Source organism: Phialemonium atrogriseum (genome assembly GCF_030411735.1).
Source record: "Phialemonium atrogriseum strain 8032-3 unplaced genomic scaffold QBC33scaffold_9, whole genome shotgun sequence".
Classification (NCBI taxonomy): Eukaryota; Fungi; Ascomycota; class Sordariomycetes; order Cephalothecales; family Cephalothecaceae; genus Phialemonium; species Phialemonium atrogriseum.
In genome coordinates, this window is record NW_026848146.1 from 938,732 (window position 1) to 957,969 (window position 19,238).

At 56.3% G+C, this 19,238-nt stretch overlaps 6 protein-coding genes across 6 annotated transcripts; 2 read left to right on the plus strand and 4 right to left on the minus strand.

Moving 5' to 3' along the window:
* The first annotated feature begins 261 nt into the window (after positions 1-261).
* On the plus strand, positions 262-1,755 carry QBC33DRAFT_384926 (uncharacterized protein). The gene is made up of 2 exons (XM_060424095.1): positions 262-845; positions 909-1,755. Exons 1-2 carry the CDS (start codon positions 623-625, stop codon positions 1,616-1,618), a joined length of 933 nt encoding a protein of 310 aa, XP_060284841.1. The 5' UTR covers positions 262-622; the 3' UTR covers positions 1,619-1,755.
* QBC33DRAFT_607296 (KptA family-domain-containing protein) lies at positions 1,756-3,709 on the minus strand. Its single transcript, XM_060432337.1, has 2 exons — positions 3,164-3,709; positions 1,756-2,877 (listed from the first exon to the last, which is right to left on the minus strand). The coding sequence occupies exons 1-2, from the start codon at positions 3,383-3,385 to the stop codon at positions 2,047-2,049; spliced, it is 1,053 nt and encodes a 350-aa protein (XP_060284842.1). The 5' UTR covers positions 3,386-3,709; the 3' UTR covers positions 1,756-2,046.
* A 495-nt stretch (positions 3,710-4,204) lies between these two features.
* On the minus strand, positions 4,205-7,904 carry QBC33DRAFT_385323 (uncharacterized protein). Its single transcript, XM_060424097.1, has 2 exons — positions 6,599-7,904; positions 4,205-6,311 (listed from the first exon to the last, which is right to left on the minus strand). Exons 1-2 carry the CDS (start codon positions 7,751-7,753, stop codon positions 4,425-4,427), a joined length of 3,042 nt encoding a protein of 1,013 aa, XP_060284843.1. The 5' UTR covers positions 7,754-7,904; the 3' UTR covers positions 4,205-4,424.
* On the minus strand, positions 7,717-8,419 carry QBC33DRAFT_535619 (uncharacterized protein). The gene has a single exon (XM_060427639.1). It carries the CDS (start codon positions 8,311-8,313, stop codon positions 8,056-8,058), a length of 258 nt encoding a protein of 85 aa, XP_060284844.1. The 5' UTR covers positions 8,314-8,419; the 3' UTR covers positions 7,717-8,055.
* Positions 8,420-13,214: 4,795 nt separating this feature from the next.
* On the plus strand, positions 13,215-16,066 carry QBC33DRAFT_385497 (tyrosine-protein phosphatase pmp1). The gene has a single exon (XM_060424100.1). The coding sequence runs from the start codon at positions 13,398-13,400 to the stop codon at positions 15,855-15,857; it is 2,460 nt and encodes an 819-aa protein (XP_060284845.1). The 5' UTR covers positions 13,215-13,397; the 3' UTR covers positions 15,858-16,066.
* A 989-nt stretch (positions 16,067-17,055) lies between these two features.
* On the minus strand, positions 17,056-18,728 carry QBC33DRAFT_385402 (UAA transporter). The gene is made up of 3 exons (XM_060424098.1): positions 18,396-18,728; positions 17,523-18,322; positions 17,056-17,391 (listed from the first exon to the last, which is right to left on the minus strand). The coding sequence occupies exons 1-3, from the start codon at positions 18,605-18,607 to the stop codon at positions 17,171-17,173; spliced, it is 1,233 nt and encodes a 410-aa protein (XP_060284846.1). The 5' UTR covers positions 18,608-18,728; the 3' UTR covers positions 17,056-17,170.
* Between the last annotated feature and the right edge of the window lie 510 nt (positions 18,729-19,238).

The window sequence follows — 19,238 nt, forward strand, 5'->3', positions numbered from 1 at the left end:
CAGAGCGCATCTCGGAACTTGGTACCTTGTTGATTCCATACTTGGGGAACAGGGCGGGGCCGAATTTGTGACGAGTCACGCGAAGTGCCCGGTCGGTTGGTGTGTGGGACGGGATTCACAGCAACGTATACTCTCTTACGGATCCGCCTCTTGGACCGGCGTCTGCCAGTCTCAATACGTAGAACTGGCCAGCCAGCATGGGAGGGTTTGCCGTAGGGAGGAACCAACACATTCGCTCGCACGTAGCTGCAAATCAAACTATTGGCCCGCGGCCTCCGACATCTGATTTTGGTGTGGTTGCGGGTTGATCAAGTCGGCCTCGAACCCACAGCCCAATCATTTATTTGAGCTTCGTAGGAATTGCTTAAGACAAGGCTCACTGCCCAAGCAATGCAAGCATCCAGCCATTTCGACAAACCAACCGCTGCCCCGCTCCGCCTACCAAGAGAAGTTTAGAGGAGTGTTTGTAGTTGGGCTCCAGTGTCATCCCAAGGTTCTGACCTAGCCGGAGGTCTAAAGCCTAGAGCTATAAAAGCATCCAAGTACACCCTAGCAAAGCAACGACTCCTACAGCTCCGTTGCCACTGCGAAAGAGAAACCCGCCCGGCCATCTCCAGACACCATGACCGTTGATCAGAACACGCAAAACGGAGGCGAGGAGGAAAGGGTTAATTACCAGGAGCTCCGAGACTGGATCGCCCACCAAGAAGCTTATGAGGCTTCCGCCTCCACACCCGCACCTTTGACACCTGCCCAGCGCAAAGCCCTCACCCTCTTCAAGCTCCCCGCTGCCGCGCCACACGAGATTGAGATGGGCGACAAGGACTGGGTCAGCCTGCTTCACAGTGAGTATTCAGTACCCTAGGAAACTAAGTCCATGAATCTAACCACACAAACCCCTCTGCCAGGATACCGCGACGCGCACCACCACATCGGCGTCAGCATCACCTTCAGCGAGTCCCCCAGCCCGGACCTCCGGTGGCTCTGCACCTGCACCCTCACCACCTCCTCCGCCAACTTCCCGGACCCGGCCCCCTTCCCCGGCCCGGACACGGGCTTCCTAGCCGCCACCGGCGCCGCCCCGTTCTTCGCCCGCAAGCGCGACGCCAAGCAGTACGCCGCCCGCTGCTGCGCCGAGTGGCTGATAGCCCAGGGCCGCATTCCCCCGGACGGCGAATCCGTGGTCTTCCCGCGGCCCACCGCCACCGCCCTCGCCTCCTCCTCCTCCTCTGCTTCTCCTTCTTCTCCTGCCCCCTCGCCAAGGCAGAGGAAGGGCATCCCCGGCGGCGCGGCCGTCGACGTCCGCGACGACGACGTCCCCGCCACCCAGCGCGTCCAGGAGATGTGTCGCCGTCTGGGCCTGCAGGCGCCGCGGTACGAGCTCCGGCCCGCTGCCGCCGCCGCCGGCGGGGTCGGGGGTCCGCTGTGGAGCGGCGAGCCGTCCTTTGCCGGGGCGGCGGGGCCGCATCTCGTGCCCGAGGGTGTCGGGAGGGTGGAGGGCGTCTACGGGAAGAAGTTTGCCAAGGAGAGGATCGCTGAGGAGGTGCTGGCGCACCTGCTCCAGATCGAGGCGCAGAGGAGTGCCCAGCGGGGGAAGCTCTTGGATGGGGTTATCTGAGGGGTGGGGGGCGCTGTCGACTCCCTGCTTTGAGCATAGGTTGTTCCTACGGATTGGTTGAGGTTGATCTTTGACAGGTGGCGTTAGGGATTGGGATCAGGGCTCTTTAATGATAGGTCATTATGGACAGGATATGCCGGATACCTGGAGTGTGTATAACTTATTCATAGGGACTAATGATCTCTGCTTTGATCCTCACGGGTCAAGTGCTACATATCAACCAGGTCCACCCTCTCACGACATGTTGATGGGCTACTTGATGACGACTCCAAGGCTAGAGAACTTGGGCAGCCATTTTAAAGCCACTATGGCCAGCTCGTACTACTATGTAGACTATAAAGAGGACGGACATGGCTCCAACCACTCCCATTGTGTAATCCCCCAATGGACAGTCACACCAAGCCATAAACGTAACGAAACTCAGCCGTCTACTCTGCTCGTCCCCCGCCTCCACCCCCGCCGCCCCGTCCCCTGCCCCTCCCCCGTCCCGCACCCGCGCCTCCCTTCCCCCTCGGCACCCTCCCCTTCACATCCGGCGGCAGGTCCGCGACCTTCACGCCATCTTTCCAAAGCACTCCCACGCCCGCCCCGGGCCCCGTACCAGGCCGGCCCACGACCTCGCGGAAGAACCGCAACGGCACAACCCCGCCCTCGTCGTCCCCCTCCGTCAGTACGACCCCATTATCACTGACCCACCACCTCATCCCCGCCTCGCGGATGCTGCGTTCCACGTCCACATACACGAGCAGCTCCGCGTCGCGGCGCATACCCGACACCACCGCCGCCGCCGCCGGCCCGTCATGGCCGCCGCCGCGGCCGTCGCCCGGCAGCCCCGTGCTGCAGTGCACGTGGTTTCTCCCCATCGGCCTCAGGCCCCCCGCCGCCACGATCGCCGGCCAGAAGGCGAGGTACGTGCCGTGCACGACCGTCGGCGGCACGGGCACCGCGCCCGGCGGGAGGGGCTCCGCCGCCACGGGCCCGTCCGCGGCGGGACCCAAGGCGATCGGGCGGAGCAGGCCGTCCGACGACTCGAGCTTGATGCTGTGGCCCTGGTTGGCGCGGATGAGCCAGTCGGCCGGGTCGGTGCTGCTGCTGCTGCTGCCGTCGTCTGGGGCGCTGGTGCTGGTGATGGTGATGGTGCTGGTGCTAGCGTTTGGGTCTGAGGGCTTGAGGGCGAACCGCTGCTTGTCGCTGTCGCGGACGAGGGACTGGATCTCGGTGACGGTCGGGGCCATGCTGCGTAGGGGTCCCCATTGGAGCTGGAGGGCTGAGTTAATGCTCTATGTATACTTTGGCTTTCGTTTCATTTTGCTTCCTGATACCATCAAAAGAGGGGGCCTCTGATACAAGGGGGGCTGAGCCGGGGGGAGGTGGGAGGGGGCCGTCGTGTATCTTAGTGTTATGGCAGACTCGTTCCCCAGACTCCAGGGCAACGAGACCACCATGGTTTGCAGCGTCGTGGGTTGTAGAGAGAAGGCGAAAAATACAAATAGATAATAGATTGAATAAAAGAGAATCAGCATCCAAAAAGAAACCAAAACTCACCACGCGATCCAGGGGTGCGAAGCCTTCTTTATCCAACTTGATGCCGGCATGCTGGGCCTGGTGTCTCAACAGCTTAGACAGCGCCCTCGAAAGGTCGACTTGTCGAGATGACCCTCCGCCCCGACCTCCTCGGCCTCCCCGCCCGCCTCTGCTTCTGCCTTTGCCCTTAGCCCTGTTCTGACGCGAGGCCGTGTCCTCGATGGTATCGGCGATGTCGTCCATATTCTTGAGACGAGAGAGTTCGCGGCCAAAATTCCTTCAAGTGAGATCCTGTGAGACTTTCTCGGGATGCAGCCGGTCTCTTTTGCGCAATAGGCGGATGAGATCTGGATTCTGCTTCAACTTTTTGAGAAGCGGCTAAGAGTGAAGATATCTCGAGGTTGGCGGTAGTTAGGTTAAATTCTGTCTAGCCAAACCAACTACTGGCGTTTAGACCACTTATGCAGAATGCTGTGGCCAAAATACTCCATAGTCTGACCATAAATACGATTTGGGACTCAATGACTTAGAACTTTCGATTGCGGCATGGGAGCAAATGGGTCTTTGATATAGGCTTCTCAAATGTGCGGTGACAATGGATCATTGGCCGGATGACTCAACAGGTGGGGGTTCTGACACCTGAGCCTCAAATATCGTACATTATGGTTACGCGCCTAACTGCCCGTCGGTTTATTTACAGGAGGTACAAAAAGCATCCCCGCCCTTCCAATGGCAGGACATGTTCCCGCCAGCTTCTCTTCTCGTGGCCAGATAACCACCCCTCTAGATGCACGATAACTGGACATGGACGCACAGCCGAGCCATCGTCATCTCGCGCCTAAAGCACTCCAAAAGACCGGCAAGATCGAAAGAGTCCGGTACTATGTAGAACATGAGAATCGTATCCATAAAAGGTTCGTCGATGTGGCCCGTCTGGCTTCTTCCAGTGCGGCCCTCTCAAGCACGTTTTAGGAATGATTTCCTGTTTTCTTTCTATGTCGATAGCTCCGGCACCCGCCCCGAGAAGCTCCTGGCGAAAAGTATGCAATTGATACAACAAATCCATGAAAGCCGATAAAAGGTGGCCATCGAGAAATGAATCGACTCCGACTCGTTAATGTCGTGTGTTTCATGCATAATCTTGCAGGGAAGAGTGAGAGTGAGAGAAAAAGAAGGGAAAAAACGCCCCGCGCATGATGAACAGATATCTAAAGGTGGTACATTCGTGAAGATGGTGCGATCGTAAAGGGCATAATCCTTCTGATGCTGGTGTTTGTCATTATCATCGATATGATCCCGCCTGCATGCTGGCAGACGGCAGGCTGGGAATGCCGCTGTTACGTCGTCGGCTCATGCTTCCGGTTCGATTGAGCATGGCGGTTTGGCTGAGGGAGAGCTGTCGTTGCCCCCTATCTTCGGCCAACTTCTCCATGACACTGTTGGTTTCTCGCTCGGGCATCGACCTGTCGAGATAGCGGCGACCGGCAGGACTAGCAGGACCAGTAGCCGCTGAGGGGCCAGTCGGTCTGAAGCTCAAGGTGGACGAGGCGAAACGGCGACGTGGCAAAGCGGACGATCCTAGAGCGGTGCCTTCTGGTGCTGGCCCTGGGGCAGGATACTCCCGAGGGGCGGTCCGGAGGCCATTGACTTCGGTAGCAGCTCGAGACGGGGCCCGAAACCTGGCTTCCTCATCCTCGTCATCGTCGTTCGTACCTCGTCGTACGTGGAGCAGAGACGTCTTGCGGCCCTCCTCTGGCTCCTCTGTCGCTGCCCGGCGTGTCCTGAGCAGCAGCGAAGATTTCCTTCCCGACGGCTCCTCGGGTTCTTCGGTCCCGCCTCGGCGAGTTCGTGCCAACATAAGGGACGATTTCCGACCAACATCCGTTGGCGTTCCAGGGCCGGCGGCAAACCGGGGGCTTGGCAGTGCCGCTGAGACCAGCAGAGTAGTGCGCCTCTGCTCGAGGCTCGTCCCAGCCCGAGGGCTAGAGTTGACCCTCGTCGGAGGTTGATCCGTGATGCTCGGTCGTCGCTGGTTCACACCTGTGGAGAATTTCGTGACTGTCGGACTGGTGACAGTTGGACTGGCGACCGCATCCTGCTCCCGCGGGGTCGAGTTACCCTGTGGTAGCTTGGATTGCGACGATGACTCAGTCAATGCCAGACACAATTCTGTTAAACTTCGGCAGATACTTTCTGCCTTGCGGCGCAGCTGTCTGTCTGTGACGCTCCCGCCAGCACCAATCGTGCTTGCGCCGCTGGAGATGGGGCCCAGCTGGCCAGGCGTGCCCATCATGGATGATAGGGCGAGCGCCTCCGTTGCTGCCAACTCGATTGCGCTATACACATCCAAACTGACAAATCCTTTGGTCTTGGACAGCGCCGAGCGGAGGATGGGTTGTGCCTCCCTTTGTGATGAGGTGGTACTGCTCGCATCGGCTTGAGCTGCACTTGTGCCTGATCCTCGCTTTGGGGAAGCCGACATGGTCGTCGCGTTAGTTGTGGCTGTCGGGGGTCGCTCGTCAGACACTCTCGACATGGCCGCTCCAGAGGTCGATGGCGCCTTGCCCGTCAGCTCCAGACGGTAGATGCGTGATTTGAGGTCGTCTAGCTCATCCCATACGGTAGATGGAGCGGCGGTGGAGGCCGATGACTCGGTTCCTTCCAACCCATGGCTCGCCTCAGGTGCCTGCTGAGCATCCTGCCTCTGAGGGTCCGAAGACCTCGCGGCTAACGGTGATGAGTTGTACGTCCGTCCTTGGCCATACAACAAGTTTGGGGTCCTATACTGTGAAGTCCGGGACGCCAGCCCAGAGTTGCTGTCGGTCAACGACGGCCTCCTCTGTGAATATGCGGAGCTTCCATCGGCGAAAGGTTCTTGGAAGGTCAGCGTTCGCGGGGTGATTGGCGAGGGTCTAAGAGAAACCCTCGCAAGCTGCGATCGATTCGAACCTTCCCCGATCTGCGAGTTCGTTGTGGGTTGATCTTTTGGGATCCCTCGGTAATTGAGTTCTCTGGTCATTTGCTGGGCCGACCGGTCATCTGCTGTTCGGCGATTCCTCGTATTCTCGCGCTGGTCGGAAAGACGTCGAGATATCTGCGGCGGGGAGGCTTGGTATGATGGGATGGCGGCCGAGAGCGGCCGTGTACGGGTGGATCGCGTAATTCGAGACTGGGTAGAGTGTTAGTTTCGGCCCATTTGATAATGAGACAGGTGCGGGCTGCATCTCGAGATAGGCCTGCAGGACCCTGCAGCATGCCGTGCCGCTGTGGAGGCCAGCGCATTCCGAGACAGTGAACCTTGGGGCCCACGCCGCGACGGAGGGGTCGCGTCGGATGGAGATGCCCGACACGGTCCGCTTCTCTGTTGGGAGTTGGGCGAACCGTCGCAAAACGACACAATGCCCGAGCGCATCGAACTAAGGCAAGAAAAGACAGATTGTTTGAGAGGATACTTACAACCGCACTGTGGTCCTCTGCCGAGCCCATCCCGTCATTGACTCTATGCGCGGGGTTTTCGCTGGCGATTCTCATGAATATGTCGGCCGTGTTCTCGTTGCCTGACATCGCCCCGGCCGAATCTGGAGGGGTGATCTGCGAGAAGTCGTCGTCGGACCTGCCCTCTAAGGCTCTTAGCGTGCGGTCGCGGTGGTGTGGGTCGTCGGCCTCTTCCCCGGAATCGTATGACGTTCGTCTGGCATGCATGTCGAGAACAAGGCTCTTGCGGGATCCAGAGGACCGAAACGATCGGATGGGAGGAATGACGGCGCGGCCTGAAGAGCCGGGGATATTCGGTGCTCTGAAGGAGACAGGCGGGCGTGACTTCTTCTTCTCATCGGTCTTTGCGCTATCTATCGATTTGGGCAGCAGCAGCTCTCTCTGGCCTTGCGCCCAGTCCTTTGTATTATCCGCGGTTGGCGAGGCCTGCCCCGACTCTTCGGCGCGCGAACGAGTTGAGCCCAGGGACGAAGAAGGGAGATCGTGGCCGTTAATTTTGACAACGACGGCGGGAGAGTCGGGAAATGAGGCAGGTCGCCTCGCGGTCAACGGGACTGTACGAGAGTTTGGGGACGACGAGTCCTGGAAAGTAGAAGCGCGATTTCTAGATGGGCTGGATTGGGGATGCTGTGAAATGACGGGTGCGGAAGGGTTGGATGCGGGCGAGGCGGCTGTTTTGGCGCTGTGGAGATTGTTTTGTCGTGGTGACACAGCGATTTGCAGGCTTTGCTGGCACTGCTTATGCGAGTCGTGCGAGTCTGGATCGTGCCTGTTGTCGGCTGATTCTTCGGGGCTGCAGTGGCCCGAAATGGTCGACGGCGATAAGGGAGAGGGCGGGGCGTTCTGTTGCAAAAGACCTGGCAGAGACAGCGCTTCCTTTTTCAGGTCGGCAAAGCGGAAAGCAGGTAGTTTGGACGAATTGTGGTTCTGGCGATGGGCATGCAGGGTCGTGTTGTCCTTGTTGTTGTTGTTGTTGTTGTCGCCATTGCCGTACGTCGTCTTGTTCAGGGTCGGGTTCCTGTTGAGGTGGCGAGCGGTAGGAGAGCTGTAAGAGGCCGAAGAATTCGAAGAATTCGCTACGTGACCCCCCTCGAGCGCAAAAGTGGACGAGGCCATGATTGCTCTCTTTCTTCCCACGCCCTTTACTCCGGGTTACCCGCAGCGGACCCTCCCGACTTCTGTTCTGGGAATATATGTTTCACAACCAATCCCCGGGCTCCCAGGCGCCTTTTATTCGTCGAGATATTAGAATTTAACCCGGGTCGTCCATCCATGGAAGACTCCGACGGGCCCTTGCGTCGCCGTCGATATAAGGGGGGGAGAGGACAGACCCGAGATGGTCGCCTCTCGCTCTTCTCAATTGATTCGGCCTGGCCGCACAACGGGCGAAAGGGGGGAGGGAATTATTAGGTAGAGCATTAGTATCGAGTATCCAGCGACAAGGAGGGCTGCAGTCTCGAAAGTGGTATGACGTGGAGAGAAAGAAGAAAGAGGGCGAGGGCCAGGTTAGAGTAGGTAGGTAGAGATAGACGTCGAAGGAGAGAAAGTAGAAGGAGAGAAGGAGAGTATTGCCATCCGGAACCGGACAGTGTCGTCAGGATGCAGAGCAGGCCAGACCTGGCTTGATCAAATATCAAAAAAGCGAGTGACAAGACCAGTAGACGCACAGGGCACATGGAGAGCACTGAGCACTGAGCACAGGTGCCGCAGCAGACACCGCAGCCAACTAACTAACGAGCTGTTACATCGCACAGTAAATGCCTACTAGGGGGTGCATGTACTTGACAGGAGATGGATAAATCGGACAAGGGACAGAGCAACTACCAGTTGCCAACGAGGCCAGCGAGGAATTGGAGCTCTGAACAGTTGCCATTGACTCGCGGTGCAGGAGCGGGGTTGACAGAGCTTCGTGCAGGGGCAAAGTACCTGTACGACTTCACTAGCCCAGTCACTTGGGGTACCTAGGTAACCTGCCTCTCCTCTTACCATCCAATGTAATATGTTGGAGGAGGTACTGCTAGGTATGTCCCGAGTCAGGAGGCAAGAGTCCCTGCTTAGGTGCTGCACATCACCTGAAAATCGGCTCTTCACCTAAAGAGCATTTCAATCGCGTCTCCTGAGCTTAAACCCCATATAGCGAGTCAAGTCTTCTGGCGGGAGCATCGGAGTCGTAGCTCAAATTTTGCTAAGATGCATGCAACATGGCGCACATAGGTAGTGTACATAACCTACATGCTTCGCCCAGCCAACCCAACATTGCACTAGATGTATGTACCCTGAAATGAAAGGGTAGCGACCCCAGGCACTGGGGCAAAGCTCCTCACCGTTTTAGGCTCGCGACACAGTAGCCTGCGGTGGAAATGGGGTGGGCGTGCAAGGGTTGTTCTATGACAGGGAGGTGTCAACAGGTCGAGGACATTACGGATTACGCTACCGCCGTCGTAGGCAAGTAAAGATGAACATCACCCGCCCTGGTGTAACCATAAATGTGGTTCGAGGCTGGAGTTTGTGAACAGGCCGTGCGCACGTTTTCATCGAGTGAGGATACAGCCACCTCAATTCTTCCAACAGCGCCACCCAGCCTGCCATTTTCCAGACTTGTAGCTACCTTGCAGAGTATCCGTAGAGAAGAAACACCTTCCTCGGTTAGATCACAGGAGAGGTCGACCACAGGAGAGATCGGGAGCTTTCCTCTTCTTTTCATTCCTATAACATTAAGCTCTTGAGGTAGCACTAAGAAGAGACTAGGAACAGTTTGGCGAAACAAAAAATGGCGGGGATACTCTTAGTCTCGATTACCTAACGGCCTCGCGAGGTACTCCTTGGTCTGATAGGATCTGATCCTGCAGTCTCACAGGGGCTTGCATGGTGTCAGTGCGGGACCACATGTTTTGGCTTTTGGACTACCACAGTAGACCTGCCCGGGTACCACCTAAGGTACAGTACTGTGTACTTCTACTAAGTATGCCGACATGTATCTACCTCCTCTAAATATTCAGCACAGTAGGCATAGAACAGTATTGCAGCATCGCCTTGTTTGTGAAATCAAGATAGATGTTTTGGTCACATCAACCTAGGCAGGAAGCATAGGTACTGTACATAGGCTGCATCAAACTCCATCAAGGTCCTTTGATATTGGGGGCTAGCTGACGGAAAAGAGCCTCATAAATCGCTGGCGAGAAAAGGGAAAACAGCGGAGACTCTACGCAAAGCTAAGAAAGCAAACTGAACCACCGGGTCAAGCGCGGGTAGAATACTCCATATGGTCCGTACAGGTGTGCAGATGACTTGCGCTTGCATTTGTACTTGCGCCTGTTCACCTACCAACTGCGCATCCATCCAGGGTATGCCTTGAACCTAGGGGGGCTGTGTGCAATGCAACTGAGATGGTGTTTATGCTTAAACGCAGCCAGGGATTCTTATATCCTGCCATCAGGTCGGCGTTGCTATGTATTGTTCGTGACGGCGCTGATAGATCAAGTAGTGTACTGGCACCTGCGCGGTTACAAGGGCACCGTTTCTTCCCAGCCCACCCTTCCAGTCTCGCTTCCAATTCAGGGGAGACTCGAGAGCATACCCGGCGACGGACCGAAATTACGGCGGGGGTGCCCCACTTCCGGCCCCGTCACCGAGGTGAGGGGCCCGAATGGAAGCATTCCCCGCGGAGGGTCAATGACTTTCAGCCCAAACAAGCCCTCCGCCTGCTTATGCCTCGGTTAGGTATATTTCATGAGTTACATTTCCAGTGCCCAGGCGGAACCCCGATAACAGTTAGAGGATCCGTTTCCCCCGATCCCTCTCTCTCTCCCACTTGAGAGCGCAGCTACTTGGCAGACCGGGAAAAGAGACACGTGGGCAGATAAAACCCAAAAATTCCCAGAGTCTGCTGTAAGAGACATCCCGCTTCTTCATCCGCAACCTATCCGCAACCTATTTCGGCAGGTGGGGAGACGAACGCGAACAGTCGCCAATGGCTTGCGCAAAATATCTGACACCCGTGCATCCATCTCTCAGACGCTGGACGGGACACGCGGAGGGCAGCTGACCAAGGCAGATGACGTTGTCGGAGGGAGGTGGCAGCTTCAGATAGAGATGTCCGGGGATTACACGACGAGGAGCTTCGGCACATGGGCTGGGGTTGCCGTTGTAGGGAACTCGTCGACTTTGAAAATCCTGGTTGGAGTTGCCAATTCCAGATCTCCCCGAGGCGCATGAGTGCCCACTTTGACGTGAACCACGCATCAGCCTCATCGTCTCTCGACGGTGCTACCCGCTATCAACGAGGCAGTGATGTGGCTGTCGTGTGACTTCAAGGTCGAGAAGCTGGGTTCACCTAATTAGCATCCCTAGATCTACATCGTTGGCTTCAAAGATAGCAATGGACGAAGAACGGCCGTGCCAAGTACGAGCCACAATGTGTTGTTTATTGGCAAATTGTGCTAACATTTACCACGCAAAACACATATATATATACCTTAGCATGCTGATGTACCTAGGTAGGGAAGGCCGCAAAGCCGTCTTCCGTCAGCTTGTCTCGGCCGAAGTTTGTGCGATGTTCGATTGTTCGATTGTTCGATTGCTCCTGGGCTTCGTTGCGCCAGCTGAGGGAGTTGCGGAGAGCGAAATAGCGGTGGGGGTTTCTGGCTTGACTGTTTCAGGTTTAACAGGGGAGGTAGCCGAATTAGATCGGATTGCCCACTCTAGCCTGAAACCGCTCTCATTACAGTGCGTAATTTGAGCTGTGATTTACGTGAGGCGATTTGGGCAACTGACCCGGCGCCTGCTTTAGGGTTCTTGTTGTTGGTTCATTACTATCGTCTGGTCAAACTGTTACCGAGCTCACGTAGATGAAAGACGAATGAATAAATAAGTACTGCGTACACCTACCCCAGCGATTCCAGTCCAACCAATCGTGAGATACCCGACTCGCGGCAGACGAGGCAAGGATCAAGGTTCAGCATTCAATTGTGGAAGATTCCATACAAAATCCATCCTTGGTGGCAAGAATTGCATGTTTCTGGCCGACCTGGAGGTATCAATCTTCGTGGTTATACGCATACTGGGAAATCTGGGAAATTGTTGGCAGGTCTGGACAGCAGACGGTAGACAACTGATTGAAGACAGCCACTATGCAAAAGCAGGGCTAGGGGAATGGATGCCAAAGGCGGACGGCGGACGGCAATGCGAGTTAAGCTTCCTGCTGGAGCTGTCAACTTGACGCAGTCCACTGCGGGCTGTTGCAGACAAGTTACTAAGCTTACCTGCTGCCTTGACGAAACATCGAATCTTTAAGTCAACTCATATACGCGAGATTGGTGACAGAAGACAGAAGGGTCCTTCTCATCTCTCTAGAATCAGAATAGTAACAGAGGATCAACACAATGATAGATTGATCACAGGCCACGCACAGAAAGGCTAGGCTGTTGGGAGGTACGAGCTATGTACGCATACTCTGGCACCCTCGACTTTGAGGGCTTTGAAATTGCCATATGTGGTTATGATTGGCTGGCCACTAGCGCGTAAAAAAAGCCTAAGGAAGGAAGCATGCTATTAATAGCTGGGCGGCCGAACCCCCTGTTCGCTCTCAGCGTTTGCCGCCATTTCTCTGGAAGCGCCGCATTCAATTGGTGCAACCACCCAGCAGTCCGATGTCTGAGGACCCACAAATGGCACGCAACAGGGACACTAGACGAGGCACAGGGGCCCAGAATTGCCATCTCCTGCCCCCCTTCCCCAGCGTGCTTCAGAGGGCCTAATCCGGCCCACCCGCCCAAGGCCAGCTGTATTGGCCAGAGGAGGCTTCCTCCGCCCGCGCCCGCAGCCCTGCCATCATTCTCTCGACCTCTCGGGGCGCTCCAATCTGACGCTTCCAATCCCTGTCCCAACTGCTTCCCGGCGCCCTGCAAGCCAATTCTCGTCGCTAGTTCCTCCTCCCCCATTCCTCTCCTTCAACCCCCCAATTAACACTACTCTTTCTTCAACAACCCTATCTATTCACTGCACCGGAGGAGCGCAGCAGTGTCAGAGACCAACCGACGGTCCAACACTTTGCTGTGTCCAACTGCATTTTACCTACTCCCTTCAATTCTTTTCTCAGTCTCGGTCTCAGTCTCATTCTCATTATTCGCAGACTCGACCATGCGCTGACACCCAAACCCTCCTTTGACCACACTCCGCTTCTTCGTCTTCTAAACTCGACCGTTCTTCCCTGGCCTCTGTGCCTCACACCCGCACCCTCACTTGCTGCCGTCCCGACCAGTCTTTTCTTGAGAGCCAGCCCTTCCAAGCAGACACATACACAACAGCATCGACGACTATCCGGCATATCCTCGCCGTGGCCGCGGTCGACTCTACAATTTCCGGCTTTGTCACCCAGTTCCTCTTTTGACACATCCAATCGCAAGCCTAATACAAGCAACCCGACGAGACCAGCCCGGGGCTGTCTATACGGACAAGTCAAGAGAGAGAGAGAGAGGGGGGACGTGTGTGCGGGTTTGCGCTTCTGTGCGAGGATTCAGCAGTGCTGCCCTCTTGAGAGCGCGGCGTGCTTTCCTTTCCTTTCCTCAGGAGTCGGAGTTTCCTCTGGCGTGGCCCTTACTGCCTGGTCACCGGCCATTCGGGCAATCACAAGTCGGAAACACCCAACCACTTGCTCACCAGCATCCAGGCGAGAGTTTCAGATTGAAGCGAAGAGGAGGCAGTTAGGGGCTGTTGATCGAGGAAGTAAACCAGCAAGGCACTCCTGCTGGCACAGTTGACCATGCCTTCTGCAGCAGCGCGACGACTGTATGAGGATCAAATACCGACCTTCATGTCGGTGTTTGATCTAGACGTCGAGACGATGAACGACCGGGCCACAGTGACGGTTCTTGAACCCAAGTTGGTCGGAATGGAAGCCTCTAAATTACCAACCGATGCCCTTCCCCAACTGCAGCCCAACACATTGCCCTCGGATTCAATTCACAGGCACCAAGATAGCACGTCAACCCAGAACTCCGAATCGGCGGAATCATCACCCACTACCACCCTATCGTGTACAGACTCATCTTCACTCTCCGACCCCTCACCGTCCTCATCTCCAGAGTCTCCTGTGAACCTCCCTCCGCTATCATCCTTCACCTCAACTTCCTTCAGCGGCCTGTCGTCCATGGCTACTCTTACCGTTTCCGACACCACCAATACCGAGAGGCCAATGACATCCCCAGCGCCTAGACGACCGAGGAATATGAAGGGCCTCTCGATCCAACCGCCCTTCAACTCGCTGTCTAACTCGCTCGTCTCTGAGCCTTGCTCCCCTTCGTTCATCAAGCCCAAAATTCCCGCTATGAAGAGGAAGCCAAGTCAGCTTAGCCTGAAGACCAATTCGTCGGATCTAGTCACACGGTCGACACTTGAAGTCCCAGTCTCCCCATCAGTGCCCCCAATATTACAACGTCGGGCCCTGAAACATTCCACTTCGTCACCTCATATGCTTTCCTCCCTCAAGTCGGCCACATTCGGTCCCCTGGGCGGAATGACCATCCCCACGGTGCTGGAAAGAAACGAATCTGGGCTGTCCGAATTTCTACGGCCCTCAAAGCCTACCCCGCCTGAGAGATTCGATTCAACAATCCTGGAGGAGGACTCCCCCATCCGGACGCAGATCGCGAACCGGGCGGCCTTTGAATTCGAGCCCTTCCATGAACATGAGAACAACGAGGATCAGAAGAGCCCCGGATATCCTGATGGCCCCATTGCCATCTACGATGACAATGTCTACCTCTATTTGGAACCGACGGCCGATGAAGCGTCGAGATTCGACGTGGTGATTAACGTTGCCCGCGAAGTCAGGAACCCCTTTGGAGCGGCATTAGGAGCAGCGGATGCCACGTCATTGGCTCCGGTGGAGGAGCGACAAGGAGATGCCTCACCCAACCCCGACACTGCCGTCACAGCAGCAAGCTATGCCACTGCTTTTGAATTCTTTCCCGAGGAAGCCACGGCCGAGACTCCGACAACACCGAAGGCGATGCCTCTGAAGGAACCCGAATATATCCACATGCCCTGGGATCATAATACCGATATCAGCCAGGATTTGACCACGCTTTGCGAGACCATGGAGAGGAAAACAAAAGAAGGGAAGAAGGTATTGGTTCATTGCCAGCAGGGCGCGAGTCGCTCAGCAAGCCTGATCATCGCCTATGGAATATGGAGGAACCCGGAACTGAGTGTCAACGACGCCTATTATGCTGCCCAGGCCAAGAGCAGGTGGATCAGCCCCAACATGAGGTTGATGTACTGCTTGCAAGACTTTCAGAAGGCCGTCTCGGAGAAGAAGCTGCCACCTAGCTCAGGCTTCAAAACGAGGCCAGGTAGAAGCCCGACGAAGCATCGAGCGACACTCTCGGCGGATGCCATAGACATCTCCGTCAAAGAGCCGCTGACAGCGCCGTTGCCGAACGATGATGTTGTATCGAATGGAGCCAGCCCAGAGACGAGCCCTAGGCGGTCTCGGGCTCGAGGAAATTCTTCGCCTAATCGGGGGGAGCCGATATCGCCTGGCCCATCCTCTGCTCCTTCAAGCTTTTCGTGGAGCGAACGGGAGGGTGAGAGCGACGATGGAAAGTTGCCGCGGTTTAACATCAGCTCCTTTGCCAAGCCGTCGAGGACAGCCTCTGATGCCGAGACTATACCCCCGGTACCTACTCGCCTGGCACCAGTGCCCGTATTGAGGCCGCCTCCGTCGCCGGGTTTCCCCTCCCTAGGCAGCTCTTTCTCGAAACCCCCACCATCACCAGGTTTTGCCCCCCTAGGCAGCCCTTTCTCGAAATCCCCCCCATCCCCAGGTTTTGGCAACCACAGATTTGGCGGACCGAAGGGAAAATTCGGGCTCCTGCCCCTGAGCTTAGGCGGATCACAACGACGTGACAATAAAGAGCCGGTTCCGGAGCGCCACGTCAGGGTCATGCGAAGCTTCCCGGAGGACGCGGCACTGATGTCCCCTCGCGCCGAAACAATGACGAATAACCCCCTACATGAGCCCTTTGTTTCTAGCTTCACGGGCATGCAGTTCGTCGAGGTCCCACCTACTCCTAGCGAGGGCCTATTCTCGCCTCGGGAGACCATGTTCCCTCGCGATCCATTCTTCCCGTTCGGCCGCCCGACTCAAATAACAGATCCGCGAAGCCCACCGACGAAGGGAGAGACTCCGATTGTACGGTCGATCGACGAACTGTTATAGTCCCTCCGAGTACCCCTTGTGTCTTAGACCACACTTCCCCCGCATCTACCAGCAACCGGCAATCCATTTTGCCTGGAGGAGGGCTACGATCGCATTGCATAGAAAACGGATAGCGTTCCTTGTATTTGCTATACTGTCTTTGCAGTAGCGGTTTACTTGGAACTTTTCGGACGCAGCCCGGAGTCCAACCCTTTTACCCTCCGACCCGCGAGCCCTTATCAACCTCGACTGGCTGGCCGAAAACCCCCTATCCTTAACATCACCTTGCGGGCGAATTCCTTTTGTTGTTCATTTTCTTTATGCACTATCAAAGCGGTGGCGAACTGGACAATGGCAGACGAGCCTCACTATTGATAATTTTTTTTCTCCATCATTTGCTATTTGTCTTTCGTTTATGTCTAACTCGAAATGTGTAATCTAGGTGCGCCTGAGCACACGGTGAAATGTTGGATGGGACCACGGACGGATACAGGAGTCAGGACTCTCTCTCTTAATCCCAGCAAACGGCTGCAGGTTGTTCTTCTGTCTCTCACCCCGCTCGACCTGATTTTGGCCAAACTCCGTCCAGTTGGATGGAACGGGAAGCCAGCCGCGGCGTGATGCTGAGCGTGAGGGCATGTTGGATAGGACGAGATATGAGGAACGCTGCGCTGTCTCTTGGTGTTTTCTCCCCCGATGCGAAAGGGGGACGAGGTGGGGTGTTCCGTGGGAATTCATTCGTCTAGGACCTGTCGAGTTGCGCAACGAGACTCTGGGTTCGTAATGGAGTTGGGGATTGGAATACTGAGTCTATTTCAGTAGCTCTGGTAGTTAGGGTGGATATCAAAACATAAACTCTTATGATATTGACAGGCCATTCATTCATTGCCTTGTGACCTTCTATTTGTGTCCTAGAGGCAAAATAATAACGCTTCTTCCACACCTCATACTCCATTCAACTATACCAAACCTCGAATGAGGCTCGGCGGCATCTAATGACCGCGAAGGAGATGCGTAGTATAACGAGGGATGGTATACCTCTATTGCTCTTTGGAGCCTAGTATGTGCACACCAGACAGCCCGGCCAAGCTCATCTGAAATCATAATATGCTCCTCTTAATGCTCACCCAGACGCCCAACCACCAAGTTAATGTGGCTGACATGCGCAGAAACAAAAACACAGGCTAGGTATCTATCCTCTTGGGGTCTCTAGCCCATTCCTCTTCGATCTCAACACAACGGTAGACACTCAACACTCTCCTGCTCGTTCGTCTCCTCCAACCAAACCCTCCCGCCCCCCTCGCCGCCCGGCAAACCCCCCGAAAGAACACACCTCACTGCGCCTTCCCCTTCGCGGCCGCCTCCTTCGCCGCCTTCTCGCGGCGCGCGATGGCGGCCTCGACGCCGATGCCGCCGAAGACGAGCCCGACGCCGAGCCACTGCATGCGGCTGAGACGGTGGCCGAACGCGGCCACCGACAAGATCATGGTGAACATCTTGCGCGTCACCGTCACCGTGACCAGGAGCACGGACGAGAAGGTCGAGAGGGTGTAGACTGAAAGTTAAATAAATTGTCAGTACCGGAAGAGCAACTCTCTATTTCCCGACTCAACAGGATGATGGGGAGTGGTTTGGGTAGGGAAGGGAATCGGTAAAAAATAAGGGGGGGGGGGAAGAGAGACTCACAGATAAACACCTGCCCGACGGCGCCGCAGGCAGCAAACCCAAGCACATCGACCCAGACGGCCGGGTATCTGCGCAGGAACGCGAGGGCCGAGGCCAGCTCACCCGCGCTGCCGGCGACGTCCATGCCGAGCCACTCGCCCACGCCCGTGTGGACCAGCCAGGGGCTCAGGACCAGGTACCCCGCCGTGATGGCGGTGCTGAGCAGGTTGTTTGCGCACATCATCTGCGGGCCCGAGTAGGGCCCCAGGTTGGAGAAGATGTAGTCCTGCGTGCTGTTGGTGAGCCCGTCGAACAGCAGGTTGACGCCCAGCAGCAACAGGCCCCACGCCGTCTGCCCGGAGCGGGTCGCCCCCGAGGCGCCGGCCCCGTGCTTCTTGCCCGAGTGCAGCGTGAACACGGCCACGCCGGCGGTGACGGCCGCGACGACGAGGTACTTGTACAGCGGGTAGCGCTTGCGGAACACGGTGATGTGCAGGAACATGACGGGCAGCAGCTTGCAGCTCTTTGCGAGGATGAAGGTGATGTAGTCGATGTGGGCGAGCGACGCGTACCCGAACGGCGCCGCCAGCGCGCTCGTAAAGGCCACGAGCGTCAGCGGCGCCACGATCTCCCGCGACGGGAACATGGCCGGCACGGGGCTTCCCCGCGGCGTGCGCGCGACGTTGTACATGTAGCCCGTCGCGAGGGCGAAGCTCGACTGGATGGTGAGGAGGAAGACGGGGAACTTGAACCGCTCGGGCGACGACGCCGGCCCGTACGGCGTCGTCGTGAGCTTCTCCTGGAGATAGGCCCATGTGAGGCTGCGTTTCGGGATTGGCGTCAGCGGATTGAAATGGGGCTTGTCGTAATGGTCGTATGGCGGATGTCACTTACAAGGAGCCGTAGATGCCCGCGACTGCGATTACCAATTGTATCACGACGCCGTCGACCTTGCCGGATTTTTGTGGCGGCGCAGGATGGCCATTCGCTTTCTCGCTGGTTTCCGTCGGAACGGATCTTTTATTCTGTGGCGTGCGATCGTGCTTGCTGAAGTATTCCGACGATGTTTCGCGCCGTATTGGCGTTGCCTGCTTAGAACGAGCCATTGCTCTAGGAAGAGATAAAAGAACGGTCGAGTCCCTTGAAGCAATTCGAGACACAAAATACAATAGTAAGTAGTAAATACTATCAAAGGGCGTTAGATTTACCCCTGTTCAAAAGGAGAATCTACAGAAAAACAAACGAATTGGTCAGGGTCAAGGAGGGCATATCCATCGAGGAACCTGACAAGCTGGCTTCAACCAGAGTCGCAGCCCGCCAAAAAAGCCCATCCCACTTAAAGCTCAACTTAACCATATCGGGAAGAATTTGCCGGGCGGTGTGGGACATCCCGATCCGACCTACCTAATTTTGGTATGTGCCGGAGATGCGGGGCCCCGATGTCCCACTGGGACGGAAAAGTGGCGCCCAGCACGTGGGGTAAGGAGGTGTGGATGCCAGATCCAGGGTCCATACTCTCTCCACAAGCTACCTACCTACCCACCTCGGTAGCTTCCTAGGTCGCAAGGGACAGCAGCAAATATGGGAAAGCCGGCGTCCAAAGTTACGGAGCTATTAGATTAGGTGTTTGTGCTTACATGCCAAGTCACAACATGGTCACGCGCGGGCAAAGCTGGGTCCTTTCAGGATGGTCATATATTCTCTAGTCCCCTCTACACCTGAATAGCCCTTCTAGCC

What these genes read in the sequence shown, in the direction of transcription:
- QBC33DRAFT_385497 (XM_060424100.1), top strand. Translation starts at nt 13,398, where the DNA reads ATGCCTTCTGCAGCAGCGCGACGACTGTATGAGGATCAAATACCGACC.
- QBC33DRAFT_385323 (XM_060424097.1), bottom strand. Translation starts at nt 7,753, where the DNA reads ATGGCCTCGTCCACTTTTGCGCTCGAGGGGGGTCACGTAGCGAATTCT. An exon ending in CAGAGGACCACAGTGCGGTT is followed by an intron (nt 6,312 to 6,598) that starts GTAAGTATCCTC and finishes CACTCTACCCAG; the next exon opens with TCTCGAATTACGCGATCCAC.
- QBC33DRAFT_535619 (XM_060427639.1), bottom strand. Translation starts at nt 8,313, where the DNA reads ATGTGCCCTGTGCGTCTACTGGTCTTGTCACTCGCTTTTTTGATATTT.
- QBC33DRAFT_385402 (XM_060424098.1), bottom strand. Translation starts at nt 18,607, where the DNA reads ATGGCTCGTTCTAAGCAGGCAACGCCAATACGGCGCGAAACATCGTCG. An exon ending in GCGGGCATCTACGGCTCCTT is followed by an intron (nt 18,323 to 18,395) that starts GTAAGTGACATC and finishes CCCGAAACGCAG; the next exon opens with CCTCACATGGGCCTATCTCC. An exon ending in CGTCGGGCAGGTGTTTATCT is followed by an intron (nt 17,392 to 17,522) that starts GTGAGTCTCTCT and finishes TTTAACTTTCAG; the next exon opens with TCTACACCCTCTCGACCTTC.
- QBC33DRAFT_607296 (XM_060432337.1), bottom strand. Translation starts at nt 3,385, where the DNA reads ATGGACGACATCGCCGATACCATCGAGGACACGGCCTCGCGTCAGAAC. An exon ending in TCGCACCCCTGGATCGCGTG is followed by an intron (nt 2,878 to 3,163) that starts GTGAGTTTTGGT and finishes TCAGCCCTCCAG; the next exon opens with CTCCAATGGGGACCCCTACG.
- QBC33DRAFT_384926 (XM_060424095.1), top strand. Translation starts at nt 623, where the DNA reads ATGACCGTTGATCAGAACACGCAAAACGGAGGCGAGGAGGAAAGGGTT. An exon ending in CTGGGTCAGCCTGCTTCACA is followed by an intron (nt 846 to 908) that starts GTGAGTATTCAG and finishes CCCCTCTGCCAG; the next exon opens with GATACCGCGACGCGCACCAC.